Genomic DNA, 21,663 nt, shown 5'->3' with positions numbered 1-21,663 from the left:
TTATCATATAAGCAAGTGTTTCTAAAAATCTGTGAAAAGAATCTTACCCCCTTTTGAATCCAATATCCGCTATCCGCGATAGATAAGAATTCCCTAAAGTGAAAATTATCCCAAATCGGAGTAAACCGCAAAATCCCATAAATACCCATAATTTTCTTATATGCAACCCAACATTTATCTAACAACCCTGCCATGTGAATACCTCTATAGTGATTCGTCCTTAGCTCCCCGCTCACCATGAGTTTATCAAAAGCACTGCAGTTCCTTCTAGAGGAAAGAAAAGCTAACTGCGCACCGATAAAATAACCAAAAAGGTATGGCACCCCTAGACCACCAGATTCCATAGGACAGTATAGGGAAGACATACTAATCCTGGCGCGCCTCTTTCCCCAGATCAGATCCGCTAGTAACCCCCCAAAAGTTCTAAACCATTTTTTAGGGAGCCATATTGGGGATGCCGAAAGTGGATATAGCAGCTGGGGAAGCAAGATCATCTTGATTATCCCCACTCTATCTGACCTGGAAAAGGGCATCTTCAACCAGCTCGCAATATTTTTTTCTTATCTGGTCAATGATCGGAGCGATATTTAAGTCGATATTTAAGTCCTTCAGCTATGGTTAATGCGGCAGGCTATCTGTCCAACCCTTTCCTTTTAAAGCAATGGGTTATTACAGCCGATGTCCAATACTTGTTTCAATGTAGATAGAAGCTTCCAAAGAGGTTAAAAAAAGTTTGTATCACAAAGAACTGGCACTAACTTGCTCTTTTTTCTCTGCTGCAAATAATTTTGTCTTGCAGAATAATTTTAGTCCATATTACTTTGTTTAAATAAACAAAAATAAAAAGACGGCCAATCAGTGCAATCAGAGAAAAGGGGGATAAAAAAAGTGAGTTTTTTTAGGCAGACCCGTATAATGGAATTGAAATTGTATAAAACATTGAAAGTCACTTCCTAACTGGATAAACCTTTCACCGTAAACCTGAAAAGCACAGAAATAATAATATACTGTCAAGATTATTGGGATATTTTTTTTCATGCTTTATGGGGCTGGTAACTTAACAAATACCTCATACATTTGCATACAACTTTTCATGGTGGAGTTAAAGCGTTGCATTGGAATAGCTACCACCTTGGAACACACTGCAGTTCCTGGCACCCTCCCACACCTAAAGGGGTTGTATCAAGTTTGCATGTCATCTTTTGTCCTCAGAATAAGGGTTCATAAGCTGACTGTGAGAACAGGTGCCCTGGATCAGAGCAGAATTGAACTTTGTGGAGATTTGAATATTTCCCCTACACAAAGTCAGCACTTTTTTTCTTTATTTTACATCAAGGGTTAACTTGCATTTATTAGTACTGTATCTGTGTAGACCTGTAAAAGGGGTTAATGAACACTGAGAGACATTTCTGACTGTGTATCTTTAACTAAAGAAAAGCTAATTATTTTCCACAGCTATAGAACATTAGAAATTGTATTGAAGAGAGAAAAACAGACTTGTTTACCAGAAAAGCAAACAGTCTGACCTTTAGAATGACAGGTTCTGTCTGGAAAGTTGTTTACCACTTTCTTTCTGCCTCAGAATAATATGGGGACTCAATGTAAGTCTATGGGAGAATGCTTGTTGAAATAGAAAGTATATAAAGAGAACAGTCCCTAGTTTCATGTAGGAGCTCGGAGGAGAAAACTGCCAGTCTACCTAAGCAACCAGAAGAGGAAACTGAGACAGAGATAATGTGCTATTGACCCAGGGTTGTAGCATTTGGCCTTCTGAGAAAGAGAAAGGCAGCTAGCCCAGGCCTTTCCTCAGCGTAGAATACTTCTGTCAGGGAAGAGATCGGAGAAGTCAGCCCTTTGATTTGAAGTCAGAAATTATTGAGCACAACATTTAACTATTTCCAGGAAACACACAAGTTGCACAATTATATTTCTTTTCAGGTACAGACTCTCATCATTCATCTCCTGGAGCAGGATTAAGAAAATGATATTAAAAACTGAGGTAGACAGAATTGGTGAGTGTCTTTAATGAGTTAAAAGTACTTACTGTGATGGCAAAGGACCTTCAGTGATGTCATAAGCATGAAACTCATCACATGCTAAATTTCGGCCAATTACAAACTTGCTGTCCTGCTCTGGCTTCGTTCCCCTGAGCTGATGTCAAAACCTGGAAGTGCCCACCCATATCAGAAATAGCGGAATCTGAGTCTAAGGTACCAAATATATCTCAGGCTAGGAAGAAGGCAGCAGCATGATACAGGTGTCACAGGAATTGTTATCAAAGTCTACCCTTTCAGTAACTTTACAGTCACGCTTTAAATTAAGAGTGTTCCACTTTACACGCATACAGATAAACAGTGCAATGTGTAGCCATAAATTAAAATATTTTTATTCAATCATTTCTACTCCATATCTTACAGTCTTCTGTATTTCCATGTAGGTTGTCTAGCTAGTTAGACTGTGAGAAGGTCTGTTACGAGGGTAAATCACTGCACCCAGTATAGGGGTTAAAAGTAGTTACTAATTCTATGGATAAGATCATACACTCTTTTCCTACACATCCTTCTCCCTATAAAAATTTAGGTATATATGATCTATTTACATTCCGTGTTGCTCAGGCAAAGGCTTAAGAGGTGGGGGGTTGTATCGCCTGCGTGGGTGTGGACGGGTAGGGCTTGTTGGGTCAGTCTCACAAGGGTTCACTACCAGAGAAGGTGAAGGTATAAAATGAGCATAACTGGACCATCTTGAGCCAACCTTTGTATTGTCCAGGTGGGTACAGGAATGCCTGAGACAACAGAAAGAATAGAAAAGCAGAACACAGAAGGAAAAAAAAAATTTCAATTAAAGAAAAGATAGTGAGGTGAAATATTAATAACAGTTACCCAGAAACAGAAAACATGACGTTTTAGCATACCACTTATTATAAAACTTGTCCAAAGTGTCAGAATATACAATAATAATGTCTGCTAAAACTAAAAACACTCCAGGTCCCAGATTACAGACTCCTCTTTGCTTCTAATAGACAGTCATGTTTTAGATCATCACTTCTACATAGGGGGGTTTCTGTCAGACAGTTTTTTGAGAATGCCCTCTCCTATAACCATTATTAGTTAGTGGTCCATATATGCTTTAAAGTGAAAGCCCTTAGCTGCCACCGGTTTCAGCTCCATTCAGACATCAGTATTTTCCTTAGATATCTGTAGGCCGAAATTAGAAATAAAATCCAAACATAAAAAGCTACAATACAACTACAATACATATAAATTTGCAGCTCTTCTGAGTTTACACTCTATTTTTTGTTTTGACTTCCAAATACTTTTATCTGAATGAGGCGTTATGTGTATCTCAGGATATTGACACTTTAAAAAGCACTATACAAAAGTATTGGGACTCTGGCAGCTTTTATGTAAAAAGATGATTGTTCTAAAGATCTCACCAAATGTCAGACAGGTACTGGAAATGGATGCCAATGCTGCAGTAGATGAATGTGAAACTTCCTCTATACTAGGTATTGCAGGATCAACCAAACTGTATTATATAAAGGCATTTAGTTACCAAAACAACCAGAGCAGGGCTGTCAAGTGTTGTGGCACTAAAGTCACCAATGTTCTGCCCATTCTATAACTGCAGAGTTCCAAGCCTCCTCTGGCATTATATCAGAATAAAAACTTGTTTCAGGAGCTTCAAGGCATGGATTTCTACACCCAGCAGCTTACATCACAAAGCTTCAGAGGAGATTACCCTCCCAGACCACAGGACGTGATCAGTACACCCGGAAAAAAAATTTGGATTGTTTCGGTTTATACTTCCCCATCCATCAAAAAATATCATGCAGGGCTTGTCTGGTCACGACCTCTTCCCCTGATTAGCCTGTAATCAGGCAAAACATGTCACGTAGTGAATTTTTCTGACTGACTGTATATTGGCCAATATTGATACCTGAATTTGGAATATTTTATGCACCCAGGAGACAGAATAGGGTTGGCATGACCCCAAAAAAAACAAAACAGGTTCTTGACAGGTTAAAAGCTGTTGAGGGCTGCGGCCCAGAGTTACGACATTTAGGGTGACCTAGGGACCCCCTGCACATAGGGCTGAATTGTCACTTTTCTTAGTACTGGCAGTCCCCAAGTTAAGTACAAAATAGGTTCTTTAGGCCAGTTTTTAAGTTGAATTTGTATGTAGTTCGGAACTGGTATTTATAATTTAACTGTAGACAATTTTTTTTTGTCCCCGTGATATTTGTGCTGTCATGGGAAGAAGCATTTTCAATAAAACGTCACTACAGACTCCTAGCCCTATCCCATTTGTAGAAGTGTTATACTGCTAGCTTTATCTGAACCCACTGATGAAGCTAGCAGACACTACAGCACCATAGCCTCAGATAGGCGGACCGAGCTTACAGCGGCCCAGGATATTCATAAGGGGGTGATAACTCAGTGGTACGATGTGTTTTATGCGCATTTAGAAAGGCTCACTGACGTTTTAAGGTTCTTTGGTTATGTACTCTGTTATGTACTTTGGTTTTAGCTGTTCGGACCAATGTGGCCAGCTTTTCAATCATGAGCACAGTTGTTCAGTCTGTAAACCCAGATCACATTGTTTATTTTGATACATTTTAACTTGAATGGAATTACCTCTTAGACATTCATTCACTAGTTTAACTTTTTTGTGATGGCTGCCTTGGTGTTTATGGTTGGAAGTTTATAATGCCCAACCCCATTTGAATTTTTTTTTTTTTTTTTTTAAATCCACTGCTAGGCTACAAGGGAATGATATTAAGACAAAAAAACAAAAGGAAACAGACATTTCCCCCTAGGCATTTATTTGTACATAATATAAAAAATTCTACTGAAAGTACAGACTTTATTTAGGTCATTAACACAGAGCTTAAATGGGTTGTTCCACCAAAGTCACTTATCCCATATTTCTTGGTGCCCCCTTAATTGTCTGTGGAAGGACAACCTCTTTAAGTATCAATTTTATTAAATTCAAAGGACAACATGTCAAACATATATATTTAGTATTAAGAAGGCTTCCTGTGTGTCTTGGAGAGGAAAAAACTCTGCATCCATTTCTGCGAGCATGCAACAAGCAGCTAAACAGCAAAGTTACTTCGGTTAGCTTGGCATCAACTGTGCACTCTGTTAAGGACACAATACAAACGTGGGAAAATAAGGCGTCAGTCGGGTAAAAATGGTTATTTTAAATTGTACAAACTTGACAAACAACCACACTAGATCAAATTTAAAAAAAAAAAACAAAAAAAAAAACACATTCAGACTTCAGCCCCTCAGCGTATTTTTGCTGTAGAAGTGCCTGCAGCAAAAAACGTATGAAACATTTTTTTTTTTGGTGTTAAAATTTCTTACCTGATCTATGCAAATTCTATCTACTTTGCTGTAAATTTTTATTAAACACCATAGAAACACGGTACTGACGGGGCATTTCACATACAGCTTATTCAAAGGGGATCCTCTTGAAAAAGCTGTATGCGAAACGTGCATTGGGGCTCCGGTACAAAGCATTGTATTTATGGGTACGTGGCGTGTGACACTGTGGGCTCTTCCTCCCTTTGAGGCAAACTATGTGTTTATCTTGGGATTGAAAATAAGGCTTATTACATTGTAAATACATACTATATTGATGGGAAGTGTGCCACTATTTACACTGGTATAAAATATTCCTCTCACCTAAGCCACAATTTATTGCACAGCCATAGTATCTCAGAATCTCTCTTTTACTTGTATATGATGTAGATTTTTAATGACGATTAATAAATTGAATTGTGATTGTATGATGTGGTCAGCCCCGTGTTCTACCTTTGAGGGGCCTGGCAGTGGTCCCAGCCCATGACTTTATGCTGTAGGATTATTTATGTATTAAAATCTGTAATTTTTTTGCCAGGTTATCCACCTGAAGACTTGCAGCACCTATCCCACAGAAATAATGCCCAGTGCATCTCCAGTCTGTATAGGGTTTACTAAGATCGATGAGGACTTATCCCTAGGAGACACCATCAATATCAGACTCATAACGATCTATGCAGCTATTGCACTGGCTGAAGAGGTTACAGAACCTTGACAAATCCAAGTCCTGTGTACTGGTATGCATTGCACTGAGCCCAGTGAATACTGCAGGACCTTTAGTCATCTGATGAGTCGGAGTGCTAGAAGTCCCACTAACTTATCAAAAGATAGGTTTCCTTCAAATGAGCTGTCAATGCCTATTGCCATGAAAATGTAGTGTGTATTCTGCAGGGGGAGCTGTTTATGTCTATTGGGGTTTGAAACTATCGATACTCAAAAGGAAGTTCTATCGTTATCAAAGAAAGCATTCCTCCTGTAGGGATGTTGATCCCTTCTACAGCCCTTATTACGGTTTGTAAACTTTTATGGGAAAATTAAATAGAGATATAAAATATTAACAATCATCTCTTGTCCTAGAACAGTGATGGCGAACCTTTTAGCGACCAAGTGCCCAAACTGCAACCCAAAACCCCCCTTATTTATCGCGAGGTGCCAACCAAAAATTAAAGCAGTAACTTATTGCTCCCTGTTCAACAACTTTCAATCAGATTGGCCTCCTGAGGACAGCAACACAGTAGAAAGATGGAGAATTTTCATCATTTTAGCTTCTTTCCAGTGTCCCTCTGTACATAGAGAATCATGGAGCTAGCAGGAAGTCCTCCAAAGATAACTCGGCCCTGTCTACTCTTTCTCCCTCTTCCTACAGTCCCAAGTAGCGAAGTAAGTATCAAAATATGACTGAAAGCAGCATTTTAAGTTGCTTGGGACTGCAGGAAGATTCTTTGAGTTCTGTCTGGTGTGCTGGGGTGATGGCCCGGGTGCCCACAGACAGGGCTCTGAGTGCCAGCTCTGGCACCAGTGCCATAGGTTCGCCACCACTGTCCTAGAATGTCCTGCCATATTACACTCATTTTACACTACACTATCATAGAGACAGGTTTCCTTTCAAAATGATTCCTGCAGTTCCCCCTTCCATGAATAGACCATCATATCAATCTCAAACGCTAATCAAAACCAGCAAGGCCTGAATGTATACAGGACTACCGTATTTTCTGCCCTATAGGGCGCACCGGACTATAAGGCGCATTAGTCCGATGCGCCTTATATATGTAATAATTACATATATAAGGCGCATCGGACTATAAGGCGCGGGGTCCGGCGGCCGGGGGCGTGGCGGAGGTCCGGGGGCGTGGCGGCGACCCGACGTGACGCGGCGACGAGACGCGACGCCGAGACGCGACGGGGAACGCGGGGAAGGTGAGCAGGGAAGGTGAGGGGGAGGTGGAGGAGGGCAGCGGACCATACTTACATAGGTCCCCGCTACCGGAGACAGCAGATCTCCCGCTGGAGATCTCCGGTAGCGGGGACCTATGTAAGTATGGTCCGCTGCCCTGTGCCCAGCGCCATACATAGGGCGCACCGGACTATAAGGCGCACTTTGGATTTCCACGGAAATCCAGTGCTTTTAAGTGCGCCTTATAGTCCGGAAAATACGGTATATGGTCATTCTGTGGTTAGTTCTGTGACCCTATGCAAAGTGTACTGACTTTTTTTAGTTTAGTTTGACATATCAGCGAGTAATATAAAATTTTCATTTACTGGAAAATCAGAGAACTAATGTAAAAGAATTATAGGCCTGATACTTTTCAACATATATTTTATTAATAACCGTTTTTTCATCCATTTCTATTTTCTGGGATTTTTTTTGTCCAGGATTATAGGGGCTGCCGTCCTGCTAGAGGTCTAGTAACAGCAATTGGTGGCATTCTTTAAAGTAGCTTTACGGCCAGTTGTGTAGGTTTGCTATATCTGCCACCAACTGTGGTGGATGCAATGATGGAATGTTTTTATAACATTGGGGGAGATTTATCAGAAAATGGGCAATTAGAAAAGTTTTACCTCAGACACTTCTGATAAATCTACCCATTATCTATATGCAAGCCACTCCATGATGTATATGGGATGGCCGCTGCATTGAAAACCCTCTACAGAATTAATAAGCGTAAATCCATTAATAAGCCTAGTGCCCTAAGTGTAAACCACAGGATATAGTAATCTTATTCTGTAAAATTTGGTTACCAAACGGCAACTTCCTGTCCTAGTTCCTAAGAGGGGCCTAAAGATACGTTTGTGTGTAGATAGACACAGGTCATAATAATAGACATAGACTTGTCATGTGTCACTTATTAGGTGCCTGTGCATGAATACTTTTAATTTTGGTTAGAATATTTCTTGAGACCAGGGGATACATGAAAAGACCACTGCACTCTAGGCGAGTAGATTAATAAATAAGTAAATAAAAATCAAAACAAAATCTTTTGGACTTCCTACCTGGCAGAAGCAGAGCCATTAACGGAGTTTGGTAAGCTTTGATTGGCGGACCCAACAGACGACACAGAAAATCCTTGCTGGCTGGAGTTCACAGGGTTACCATCTCCTTTTAGGACACCAGTGCACTTCCAATTGTCCATGTAGTTTGCTGAAGAGGGGAAAGAAACAAATGAACAGATATAGTTACCTAATGTTTTTAAGAGGATAACCATAAAACCAATGCATTTAGATGGCAGCCCTTTTAATAATAATAAAAGTAGAACTTTTCACCTTTCCACAGACGGACACTTCCATCATCACCAGATGATGCCAGAACCGTGCCCGTTATGTTCCAGCTTACACGCCATACTTGTGAGTTGTGATTATCAAACTGTGCCACAGTGTGAATTTCAAATTTTGTTACACCCCCAGCAGAGGTCAACTCCTTCCTGGAAAAAAAAAAAATAAATTTTATTTATACACACACACACACACACACACACAATGTGGGCTATGCGAGAGGATTGTATATAGACTTGGAGAACGGAGCACAGCACAGCCACTACTCTGCTAGGAGTCATGGCTGTATCAGGCTTCATACTACAGGATTTAATCTGGGGGAGAGTGTTGTGTGAGATCTTTTCACTGAACACAGCATAACAGAGCACCAAGTGTTCCAAGTCCAGCTACAATCCCGAAATCCCAGCTACAAGTAACAACACACACACAAAAGGTATGGTTACACAGATCTTCAGGCTAAAACCTAACATTGCGTGCAGTATTGTATGGGCAAAACTGATGACATTTAACTGCAATAGAATATCATCGATTGTTTGAATCAAAATTTTAATTATTAAAATATAAAAAATTCTGATGGTAGAATCCCTTTAACTAACATTTGGTTAAGTTAAAGGAAATCTACCATCAACATCTAGCACGATAAACAGGCACACTTGCTAGATCCAGGCATCGTTTTTGTGGTAATCCCCTTATATTTGTTATCCATGGCCTCGTTTCTTCTAAAAATCAACTTTTCTAATTATGCTACTACCCTAGCCCCGCTGTGATCTAGCTTTACAGTTACACTGTCTCGCCCTCCACCATGCATGAAGTGCTCACAAGTGCTGAGGAAGCAGGGGGAGGGCATTGCAACAGCCTGTAAAACCAGATGACAGAAGGGCTAGAGTAACCACTCAGGCTCATTAGCATCATTTTAAAAGTAGATTTTAGAAGGAAGAAGGCCATGGATAACAAATAAGGTTACAGTGTCATAGTGCCTGGATCTAGGAGCAAGTACCATGCTTAATTTGGATGGTAGTTTCCCTTAAACTTGCAATGTCATTAACAAAACTCAAATTCTGCAGTTCACACACTGGCCAGAGTCTAATAGTAGACTGAGCACCCCTGTTCTGTACAGTTTACACAATTCTGCTCACTTTTTGTAGTAATTTCATCCCTATTTATCCCTATGTCTTCCAGACCGCTGTGCCTATATGTCAATTATTTCCTGTAGAGAATGTCTGTATGATAAACAGCTGCTCATACAATGGCTGCCTCATCATTATTAAAATATATAAACCATGCTTAACCCCTTCCTGCCGCAGCCCTTTTTCGTTTGAGTTTTAATTTTTCACTCCCCACATACAGATTTTTTAAACTTTTTTAATTTTCTATGTACAGAGCTGTGTGATGGCTTATTTTCTGCGTAACAAATTACACTTCAAAATGGTGGAATTTAATATTCCATGCCGTGTACTGGGAAGCGGGAAAAAAATTCCAAATGCAGTGAAATTGGTAAAAAAAAAAAAAACACATTTGTGCCGTATTCTTGTGGGCTTGGATTTTACGGATTTCACTGTACGCCCCAAATGACATGTCTACTTCATTCTTTGGGTCGGTACGATTACGGGTATACCAAATTTGTATAGGTTTTATAATGTTTTCATACATTAAAAAAAGTCAAACCTCCTGTACAAAATTTTTTTGGGGGATTTTGCCATCTTCTGGCGCTAATAACTTTTTCATACTTTGGTGTATGGAGCTGTGGGTGGTGCCGTTTACAATGTTATCATTTTTAGGACTGTACGACCTTTTGATCACTTTTAATATAATTTTTTTATTTTTTTTTTTAAATGGCAAAAAAGTGCCATTTTCGAAATTTGGGTGCGATTTTCCGTTACGGCTTAAACGCAATGAAAAACCGTTATCATATTTTGATAGACCGGGCATTTTCGGACGCGGCAATACCTAATGTGTTTATGATTTTTACTGTTTATTTATATCAGTTCTAGGGAAAGGGGGGGGCAATTTGAATTTTTAGGTTTTTTTATTATAATTTTTTTTAACTTTTTTTTTTAATTTTTATTATTTTTCTATTTTCTACTTTAACCCTAGGGTGTCTGTACGATCCCATCATATACTGCCATACTACAGTATGGCAGTATATGTGTATTTTACTACTCATACATTACAATGTGCTGATAGCAAATTTTAATGAATGGGTTAACCCAAAGTAGCTTCTGGTCTTCGTGAGACCTGGAGCTACCATGGCGACGGATCACCACTCCCCGATGACGTCACTGGGAGCAATGATCCTCAGAAGCTCTGCAGGTAAACAACCACGATCGGTGCCGGCACCGATCGCGGGTGTTACCGGTAAGCCTTTGCTGCAATATGCAGCAAAGGCTTACTGGCTATGGGGAGGGTTTGGCCCGCGAGCCCTCTCCATGCACTGGGACCCGACATGTGACGTACTATTACGTCACATGTCAGTAAGGGGTTAAGTACCTGTTCAATCTGGATTATTTATAATCCTAAATATATTTACAGGAAATACATTCCTTCCTTCTGGAGAAAAAGCACTATAGTTATTATTCTTTACAAGGTTAGCGCTTCATCAACATCAGTACAGAAGTAGTAAAGGATGCAATAGACTACACAGTATCATAGCTAGTGCTATGGACATCTTAGTTGCAGGCTGCGTCACAGATCACAGTCGCGAGTTTCTGTGCAGCTGTGTCATTTCCTATAATAATTCCACAAGGTCATAGCTAGTGAATGAGGAGGAGGAGGAAATGGCCACTGCTATTGCAAGATCTCAAATTATACCTCGAGAAAGGATACTGTTCAAAGTGTAGTTATAGAGGTAGTAATATTGTTCAGGAACATCAAAACTCACCTTAAAGGTTTCATAGTAAAAATGCGGACATCTTTACTTGCTACAGCTAAGATGTGGAAGGATCTCCCAAGGTTTGGAGCAAATGCAATGTCGTGAACTGGGTCTGTGACGGTCATAAAAGTTTCAGCTTTGACATATTTCCTGTAAAAAAAAAAAATCATTTTTTAAAGCTATGCACAGCTGTTCATTTTTCTTTATAAAAATAGGCATAAAAGAGACTAAAATCAATTAAGGATGTAATAAAAACATTCTACCCTTTGGGCAGTTTACATGTATGATCACACACAGCACTGCTCCACTGCTTATCTATACTGCCAATAACATTCAGATGGTCTTCTCACTCTCTCGTCTCACGCATTGTCCTCATCCACAACCTCTAGCAAGCCCTGCTGCACCCCTACGAGACAGCTCAGTTTAATAAAGAAAATACAACTACTCAACTCCCTCAGATACCACCACTTCCCATCTCACAGCAGTCCAGGGGTTAATTTCCTCAGCTGAGCCCCCTCCTGTTTTAACACCAACTTACAGAAAAGACTAGAGCTGCCCAGTCTTTCCCCTTCTCTCATCCTGCCAATAGATAAAAGACCAGATCTTGTGATCTTCTCTTAGTCTCTATATAAAAGTATAACACATGGAAGAGGGGAGTTATCTATTCACATGCTTCATGTTCCAAACAGGCAGAAGTGAAACTGTAACCAGTACTAGAGAACTTCCCACAGCCAAAATTCTGAATGTAGTATAGATACAGTATCCCCAGATCTTTTCCTGACATATACACAAAACTATTAAAATGTATGACTTCAAAACAATGGGGAATAATAATCATACATGGGTGCACCAGCGCAAAAATTAAGCTCCGCCTTCAGATATAGCGCCCCCCCCCCCCCCTTCACATCCACTGGGAGGTCAGTAGTCACACTTCTGGACCGTGAGCCAGCAACTGTTCCTATTTCAAGGCTTTTCACCAGTTGTCTAGCATGCACGCCCTGATAATTCTGCCCCAAATGAGCCTTAGAGGGATCCATTAAATTGCGGTGTTGGTATACATTTCACAAATGATTTACCTTGTGTTTTCATTGTACTCGTAGATCTGAACTTTTCCCATTATGTTTGGGCTGCTGTCATCACTTCCCACAGCTATAGTAGGAGAATGAGCTCTTGAACTTAAAGAGGGAACAAAACAAAATACATAGTACAAAACATCAAAACTAACACATAAGATATCTCTTTATCCCTACAAGCAAGTCCTAAATGAACATTAAGGCCATGTTAATCAGCAGGTCACTGCGCAGCACATGCAAAAAGTAATACTTGGCGTCTAAAAAAAGGTTATTCAAACTGATGGCCTATGCACAGGAATCTCCCATTCTTCAAAATACAGAGCACAATGCTGGAAGCAATTGGCTCTATGTAATGGCTGGGCAGTGTAACTACAGACACTAAAATGAATGGACGCCACACCTGTCATTACCACTTCTGGTCACTATACAGTGCATGGAGCCAACTACAAGTGTGTCTCAATAAATTAGAATATTTACTTGCTGATAGAGTTCGTTACAAACAGAGTGAACTTTTTCAAAAATGTATTTATGTTAAAGATGATGGCTTATAGCCAAGGAAACACCAAAAGTCATTGGCCCATTTATACAGATACGGTGCAATACGTTACCATACTGTGCAATACGTACCGTATTTACGACCAAAATACAGCCGTACATACAGAACAGAAAAGACCATACGGTCGTGTGCATGAGGTTTCATAATGATAAAATGGCCTCATTAACTAAATTTAAGGAGAACTAGAAAGGAGTAGAATAATGTATTAAGGAAAGCAGCTTTTCTGTGCCTTTTTTGCACAATACAGTAAGCTATGCAAGAATTAAAATTAATTGCCTATTTTTGTAGGCACAGTAGTACTTAGGTTTGTCAAAACCCTACTACTACTGGGGAATGGTAACACAGCATAGTAACAGATTGTAACAGAAGAAGTGTACTGATCACAAGGAACAACCAATATCACATCAGTAAAACATTTCCTACTCTTTAACAACCAGTTTCTGCAGATCTGAATATAGGAATATCTGGTGCATGTATCTAAAACAATTAGCTGTAACATTTGTCTCTATAGAGCATATGCACTGACTCCATATTAGCTGCTGAACACATTTAGTAGAGAAAGCATTACAGAGTAACTTTCATCACCTTCACAGAATACAGGCATTGTTCCACTGATTCTAGGGAACCTCCCAAGCAAGGTCATATTTTCGGCTCTCTACTATGAGGTGGGTGGAGCACGGCTGTTTACTGTCAGATGGGTTGTCCTGGTCTGAAGCAAAGAACCTTATAATTATACTTTCATGCTCAACATTCTCATTAGGACCTCTACTGTTGAAGGGGGTGAACTCTGCCCTCCTGACAGGATAGGTGTCAATATAATTAGAGGTATTGCTCAATAATGTTGGGGGGCTAGAGAGAAATCCAAGTACTCCAGTATCAGTGTGCTGTAAAGGATGTAGATTTTATGCCTCATATGCAGATTTTGCCTCATTGTAGCAGAAACAAAGCCACATCCAAATTCCTATAGGAGTATGTGTCAATCTTAGACTCCAGCAACTTACCTTGATGGGTTCCAAGAAATACAACTACAGCTCAGTTTACAAGAAATCTCATGCTGTAGAGACCACTGGCTTAGATTCATTACATCAGGGGCTTCATATATTCTCACCACACCATCTGCAGAGCAGGTTGCCAACATTAAGCCAATGTGCTTGGGGGCAAACTTAACATCAGTAACTGATGTCCTGCTATCCACAAGAGTAGTTCTTTTCACCTGTGGAAACACAATTCAGGGAAATTTACACATCAATCATTAAAATGCTACTCTACAATGATAAAGAGAATGTGTTGAGAACTAGATCTGGGAGATCCTTTCGGGCTGTCAGTAACATGAGATGATCTGGTACCCTGCTTTACCCTACACCACAACAATACTACACTTAGGATGAAACAGTGAACTTGAAGAAACAATGGTAAAAGAACCAAAATGATCTGCCAAATTCAGTAACAATTCGCAGTGTTGTAAGCCTACAAGGGACATGGTATATTGCTGGTACATTAACAAATTTCCCAAGTGTCATTTACCTCTAATAAAGTATTAAGTTCAGAGTATGGTCTTACCCAATGACTCTGTCCTCTAGGTTTGTCATTCGATTCTCCTACGATTTCTTCCCACACTGCAGCCGTTCTGTCAAATGAACACGAAGCCAGCACCTGTCCAAACTCTGGATGAGCCCATGTCACTCGCCATACTGACCCACTGTGTGTCTGAACACAAGCACAAAAAAAAAAAGTGAGTACATGAACATATCACTTTGTAATGCAGTTGTAACCGGATAAATGACAAAATAGTGTTTGTTTAGGTTTTTGAGTAGGACAATACCACAGCTTCCAGTTACGCATAACATCTATCTTCTGTCCTGTGCACTTTACAGTAAAGAATGGCACAATTTACCTTCCAACTTGCTGTACAATGCCAATCTCCATTTTCTGTTTTGTCCCACACCTGAAATTACAAAGATAATCTTATTCAATTCAGATTCATAATAGGAATTAAAATGAACATATTTGGATCATAATATGAATGAATACTCACTTCACAGTGTAACAGTGTTTTCATAAAAATACACTGAACATATACGGTAAGATAGAAAAACTCCCAACATGTATGCTCACTGTACACATAGTGTTTGCCTCTGTCTCTATAGAATACGTTGTATACTGTGCAAGCAGCAAGAAGTAAAGCAGTAGCAAGCTACATCCTTCCATCCTGCTGAGTGACATGCATGCACAGAGGAGCCCACTGAAGTCTATGTGAGCGGATGCACTGATGCTGCATCCCCCCCAGGCCTCTGTTGAATGTACACTCAGAGAGGACCCCAGTGATGTCTCACTGTTCATATAAGGGACCCCCCCCCCTGGGTATTGATGACAGCCAATCACTAAATACTACTAGATTCCCTCGCATTCCAGAATCTGCATAAGGTTAAGAATTAAATTCTCAAAAATGGCTAAGAAATGGTAAAGATACAAGTGCAAAGCTTCTAGAGCCACTACACAATGCAGTTACTTGTGTAGAGCTGGTGGACTACCTTCAAGCATGTGAGGTACAACTAGTGGTGTCAGAGCCTCCTGAAGCAGGTGGTCAATCACCCGGGATGCCTCTATATAACCTGCAGTGTAGGGGTAACATATACATGGATAGAAGAGAACAGGCTCCATGTGCTGCCGCCTCCCCCACACTCACTTTGACGCTCTGATCACTGGAACAAGTTGCCATCCTCCTGCCATGGAAATCGAAGGAGACATCATGGATGAGATCCCTGTGATCGGCCGATATACTGCGCGCTACAAACATCGCAGCACCACTACCGCAGCGCACTTCAAATCTACTTCAACGTATTAGCTGTAACGCGGTTATTGCGCATGTGCCACGCTTAGCCGCCCTTTACGTTCTTGCTATCTACGAGGCATCGTACGGGTCACATGTTGTTATGGTCAGGTCATGTGTCTGTTTCCGGGAGAGAAACTGAAAGACGGCGCATGCGCGGTGTGGATAGGCTAGGCGGGCATCGTCTACAACACAAATAAGATGAGATTTGTAGATATTTCTCTAGACTGGAGTTACGCATATACAAGGGTTGTGTGGAATATGCACTCACAAGGTCCTAGCATGCGCTGTGACTGGATTTAGATGCCAGGGCTGGCTGCACACTGCCAGTATGTTGGCACCATATAGAATGGTAACTAATAAGTCATCATCAAAGATTTTTCCTTATAAAGAAACAAAGCAACAAGTCATTGGAGCAGATTTACCATGGGACGCACAACTTTTACCGGTCCGCTCAACTTCAGGGGTCCACAAAAGTAACCAGCACCCTAGATGCGCCAAAAACCAAAGTAGAGCGTAAATAATACCTGAAACTAAGTACAGGTGGTCTCCAACTTAAGGACATGTGACTTACAGATATCCCCTAGTTACAGACAGACCTCCCTGTGACCTCTGGTGAAACTTTGAAAAACGCAATCACAACACAAACCTAAAACCCATTGAAAAAGCCAATAAGCAAATATACGTTTTTGAAGAATGCAAAAACGCAATTAAAAAAATGCAACAAAAACACCATGCGTGTCAACAACATGTCTGTAATTAAGTTTTATTGATAATCCTTGTTCCCATAACAGCACAAAATTGTAAAAATCCAATTTTCACAGAGGAAAAAAATAATTGGAGATACAATTATAAAATATACCTGTCCTGATTTACATACAAATTCAACTTAAATGAAATCAACCAGCAAAAAAAAAAAAACAAAAATAAAAAAAACTTACAAAATGCTCACTTTTGCTCTTCTCAATGTTGATCTTGGCGCTGTCCGTTGCTAGTCTTGACACGCTCGGATCACCTAGAAAAGAAACTTATAATTAGCAGCCCGAGCGCAGGGATAATATGTCCAGTGCTCCGGGCTGCTAATTATGCACGTCCTCGTACTGCCCTCTCCCATACTGGGAGCATGGGAAATGGAGATGACTTCACACAAGAGGCATTAAGGGTGCGGTCACACGTCGCGTTTAAGGGCATGCGTTTAAAAACGCATTGGAATAGCTGAAGAGTGATTTGCCTAATCGAATCGTTGTTAACATGTGTGTTTACAAAACGCAGCCGTGAACGCATTGTTAACGCATGCGTCAACATCGCGGTTAACACATACGTTAACATTTGTGTTTTGTAAATGTAAAAGTTTCTTTTCTAGGTGATCCCAGCGTGTCAACACTAGTGACAATGCTGGAATTAACAACAAGAAGAAGGGAGGTGAGTATTTCTATTTTTTTTTTTTTTGTTTTTTTTCTAATGATTTATATCCTTTGAGAACAAAACTAAAGACCCTATCTTGTACATAACTGTTTGTACTACATTTGTAAAATAATTAATACATGCTCCAGAACAGGCTAGAATACAATGCTGAGACCAAACAATAATAATAATGGAAATGGTCCAAAAACAGTTAATAAAAATGGAGCTACCCCCCCCATATCAGGCACTTATAATACTATAGCAGACATATAATAATGGAGACCACTGGGCAGATGTTTATTATTATGGAGACCCCTCCCTTCCCCAGTTCTGACTATCATACTGCAAACCCCTCACTAGGCTGAATTTAAAACAGGAGACCCCCTTCCTTTCCTAAAGCTGACCTATAATACCAGATACCTCACAATAAAGCAGGAAGGGACATATGAAGGAGACGCTTTTGGGGACAGAAGCCAAGGGTGCTTCCTGTGTCTTCCAGTCTCTGTCCTGCTGATATTGATATACCATAGAAATGACTCACAATATTACTCAGTGGTGGTTAGTGGTCAACTGAAATGAAGAACCCTCAATCTTCTTACAGCAACCCACACAGTACTCTTCTATATGTAATCTTTGCAAATATCTCAATAAAAAGGTACTGTATATACTCGAGTATAAGCCGAGACCCCTAATTTTACCAGAAAAACCTGGTAAAATCTATTGACTTGTGTATAAGCCGAGGGTGGGAAATGCATTGGTCACAGCCCCTTCCCCCAAGTATATAGCCAGCAAGCCCCCAGAAGTATATAGCCAGCAGCCCTCCAGTATATAGCCAGACAGCCCCTGCCCCCCAGTATATACCCTGCCAGCCCCTGTGCCCCAGTATACAGCCTGCCAGCCCCTGTGCCCCAGTATTCCGCCTGCCAGCCCCTGTGCCCTGGGAAATATAGCCTGCCAGCCCCTGTGCCCCAGTATACAGCCTGCCAGCCCCTGTGCCCCAGTATTCCGCCTGCCAGCCCCTGTGCCCTGGGAAATATAGCCTGCCAGCCCCTGTGCTCCTGGAAATATAGCCTGCCAGCCCCTGTGCCCCATTATTGAGCCGGACTCCCGCCCCGTTGATGTAAAAAAAAATAATCAAAACTCACCCTTTCCGTGGCCCCCTCGGGTCTTCTATGTGATCCGGCAGTCAGCAGCAGGTCCGTGCCGCGCACAGCGCTGACGTCAGCCGCTGACATCATAGTGTGTGCCGGCAGCCGGCACACACAATACTATTGCAGCGGCGGCTGATGTCAGTGCCTGTGACATCGCACGGACCTGCCGCTGACCGACGGATCACACAGAAGACACGAGGGGGCCGCCGGAAAGGTGAGGTTTTTTTTTTTTGTGTCGATTTTTGTTTGACTCGACTATGAGCCGAGTTTGTGTTTGACATTTTTTGTGCTGAAAAACTCGGCTTATACTTGAGTATATACGGTAGGTATTTGTATAATACATACCAGTGCAGGGTTAAAAGGTGGTGGAGATCCCTGAGCGCAAACAGGAGAGGGGTAACCCCACAATTTTTTTAAAAAATAAAGTAAATCTTGCTAGTAATATATATAGTCCTCTACCCTAGTTATGCATATATGCAGCTCCCCAGTAAGATATATATATATACAGCCACCCCCTGGGCACGTGTCCTGGGAGTCCTCCATTTAATATGTAAATCACCTTTGTTCACACTAGTTAAGCAGTAGTCCACAAATATGATATACAATCCACGCCAGTATCCTTGTGGCTCACCCAGACGCTAAACACACAAGGCTGTGATGTTTTAGAGACTACTGCCTCCTCCGTCTGAGGAAGAGACGTAAAAGTGCTCTTGCACAGTATAACTGCCTATGAAGCTACAGCACAGAGGGTCTCTGGTACCACCCCCAGAGTTCCTCTATGTCATTAGCATAATTTTAAAAGTTACTTTTAGAAGGAAGGAAGCCATGGATAACAAATATAAGAAGATTTCCACAGTTACAGTGCCAGGTTCTATTATTAAGTGTCTTTGCTTTATCATCTTTGATTTTGCTAGATTTCCTTTAACATTCTGCATAATGTTCTTGGAAGCTAAATACACCATTTTGATCGAACTGACAAAAAAAACTTTATTTTCTTATGTGCTTTGTTTTTACAGCTTTCAGTGTACAATTATTTATTCTTTATATAATTACGATTATGGAGATACCGAATTTATATAGTTTTTTATGTCTTAATACCATTAAAACATTTTCAACTTTTATTTACTTTGGTACATGGTGTAATTTTGATTCCTTTTAATTAAAATGCTTATAGTATGCAAAATGGCAAAAATGTGACTGTCAATTAACAGAGGGTGACTGGTTGTGATACAGCATACACCTGCCCTGTGTGGACATGGCTCAGACTCTAAGCTTTCTGCACACACGCCATTCACAATACATATGTTAAGGACACAGCTTATTTTCACCTTTAGGACACAGTCTGGTTTTTCAAATCTGTCTTCATCAAGATATGTGGTTATAACTTTAAAATGCTTTATCTTACCAAGTTTATTTTAAAAGTTTTTTTTTTCTTGACATGTTGAACTTTACATTAATGCTAGATTTGGCAGACATTTTGTTTTCACTTATTTATAACCAAAAAAATTTTTGGAAATTTTGTGAAAATGTATAAATGGTTTTCAAATTTCTATTTATTAGAAACTCCCCACAAAAAACAACTGTTTACACGTGTTCACGTAACATTAACAAAACACACATTAACATCACATTGACATTGCGTTTTATAAACGCAAATGTTAACAGTAATGTCATTTGACAAATATCCTATCCTCAGCTGTTGCAAAGCGTTTTAACATGCAATGTAAACACAAACTGAACAAGGCCTTTGACAAGTGAGACAGAATTTGCATCCATTTTTGCCACTTGCCTCTTTTCCTGCTAATCAGAATCCCTTTTGTTGTAATAGGTAGCTATAGATACCTCTGCATCTTTTATAAATATTACACTATTTACTCTTGATAAAAGTTTTTTCTTTGTCATAAAATTAGACAGATGTATGTAGTAAATAGATTGATAAATGTTGTCTTGTTGTCTTTTTAATAGCTGGCACTTTGTTTACCACCATATACTAAAATGGGACGTTGTGGTGTCTGACTATGCACGGATGTTTGTTCTTTTTTTGTACATAAATACCAGGCTTTAGACCCTATAAACCTCTAATAGAAATTCCCATTTCATATTTCCTATTAGGATCTTACATGGTCTTTACAGATGTTTCACAATTTGCAGCTTTTGAAGCATACATTACTGATGCTGCCGATGACCCAATAGATCACCCTTCTTGACTGTAATGTCATGTCTTGGTATTCGCACCCAGCGGTTGCAGCAGGATGTTTCATTATTTTTAGGGGATAACCAGCAAGGGACTTTTTCACTAATGGGAAATGTACATAAAAAATACTGTTAATGAGTCTTATCCATTGCTATAGATCTTTAATACTTTGGGAAATATTTTTGCACAGCAGGAGGCTACCAATCAATTTATATCACTTTGAGATTCTCAATTTGACTTATAATATGGGACTCTTTTAGTGTTTTTAGTTAAAGGAAATCATCAATTTATATTATTAACCATTATATATTTGTTACAGTTCAGTGTGTACTTATAGAGACCGGTGGTATTTTTCTGTGTCTTAACGAGTCTTAAAACCTGTCTCAAATGCTCCAGTCAGGGAGTCACTACTGGGGTGCTCGGTAATCCCTCTCCGGCAGGCAGCTGCGTGATGTTGCTAATTAATTTGCCGAGAGCTGGCTGATGTCTCTAACCTACTACATATGAATCTAATGTAAATATAATGGAAAAGTATAAGCCGACCAGAGTATAAGCCAAGGCCCCTAATTTTACCACCAAAAACTGGGAAAACCTATTAACTCGAGTATAAGCTGAGGGTGGGAAATGCACTGATCACAGCCTCCTAGTATATAGCCAGCAAGCCCCCAGTAGTATACAGCTAGCCCCTTTTAGTATATAGCCAGCCAGAGCCTATAGCAGTGATGGAAAACCTTTTAGAGACTGAGTGCCCAAACTACGACCAAACCCACTTTAAATGAAAAGAGCCAACATGGCAATTTAAGCAGTAACATGTTGCTACTTGTTTTGTTGTGGTTTGTAATTGCATATGTGTCCTTAGGACACCAATACAGTTTAAAGAAAGAGGAGAAATTCAGATTATCATTGTAGCTTCCTTCCAGGGCCCCTGAACGGGAAGAATTGCGGGG

The 21,663-nt window shown here is 40.2% G+C and overlaps 1 protein-coding gene across 1 annotated transcript in view; it reads right to left on the bottom strand.

Annotated features, from left to right (window-relative positions):
* CEP192 (centrosomal protein 192) overlaps window positions 1-16,105 on the bottom strand; it is a 90,844-nt gene extending 74,739 nt beyond the window's left edge. The window contains exons 1-9 of the mRNA XM_072154750.1: window positions 15,824-16,105; window positions 15,032-15,082; window positions 14,698-14,844; window positions 14,139-14,350; window positions 12,585-12,683; window positions 11,518-11,658; window positions 8,631-8,788; window positions 8,361-8,508; window positions 2,598-2,785 (exon numbers count right to left, since the gene is read on the bottom strand). Coding sequence (XP_072010851.1) covers window positions 2,598-2,785; window positions 8,361-8,508; window positions 8,631-8,788; window positions 11,518-11,658; window positions 12,585-12,683; window positions 14,139-14,350; window positions 14,698-14,844; window positions 15,032-15,082; window positions 15,824-15,934 — 1,255 coding nt within the window. The 5' untranslated portion in view covers window positions 15,935-16,105. The remainder of the gene's footprint in view (window positions 1-2,597; window positions 2,786-8,360; window positions 8,509-8,630; window positions 8,789-11,517; window positions 11,659-12,584; window positions 12,684-14,138; window positions 14,351-14,697; window positions 14,845-15,031; window positions 15,083-15,823) is intronic.
* Window positions 16,106-21,663: the final 5,558 nt, after the last annotated feature.

The sequence above is a fragment of the Engystomops pustulosus genome, chromosome 5, assembly GCF_040894005.1.
Source record: "Engystomops pustulosus chromosome 5, aEngPut4.maternal, whole genome shotgun sequence".
Classification (NCBI taxonomy): domain Eukaryota; kingdom Metazoa; phylum Chordata; class Amphibia; order Anura; family Leptodactylidae; genus Engystomops; species Engystomops pustulosus.
The sequence above is the reverse complement of the archived record's forward strand: the minus strand, read 5'-3'. Positions and strand labels throughout refer to the sequence as shown.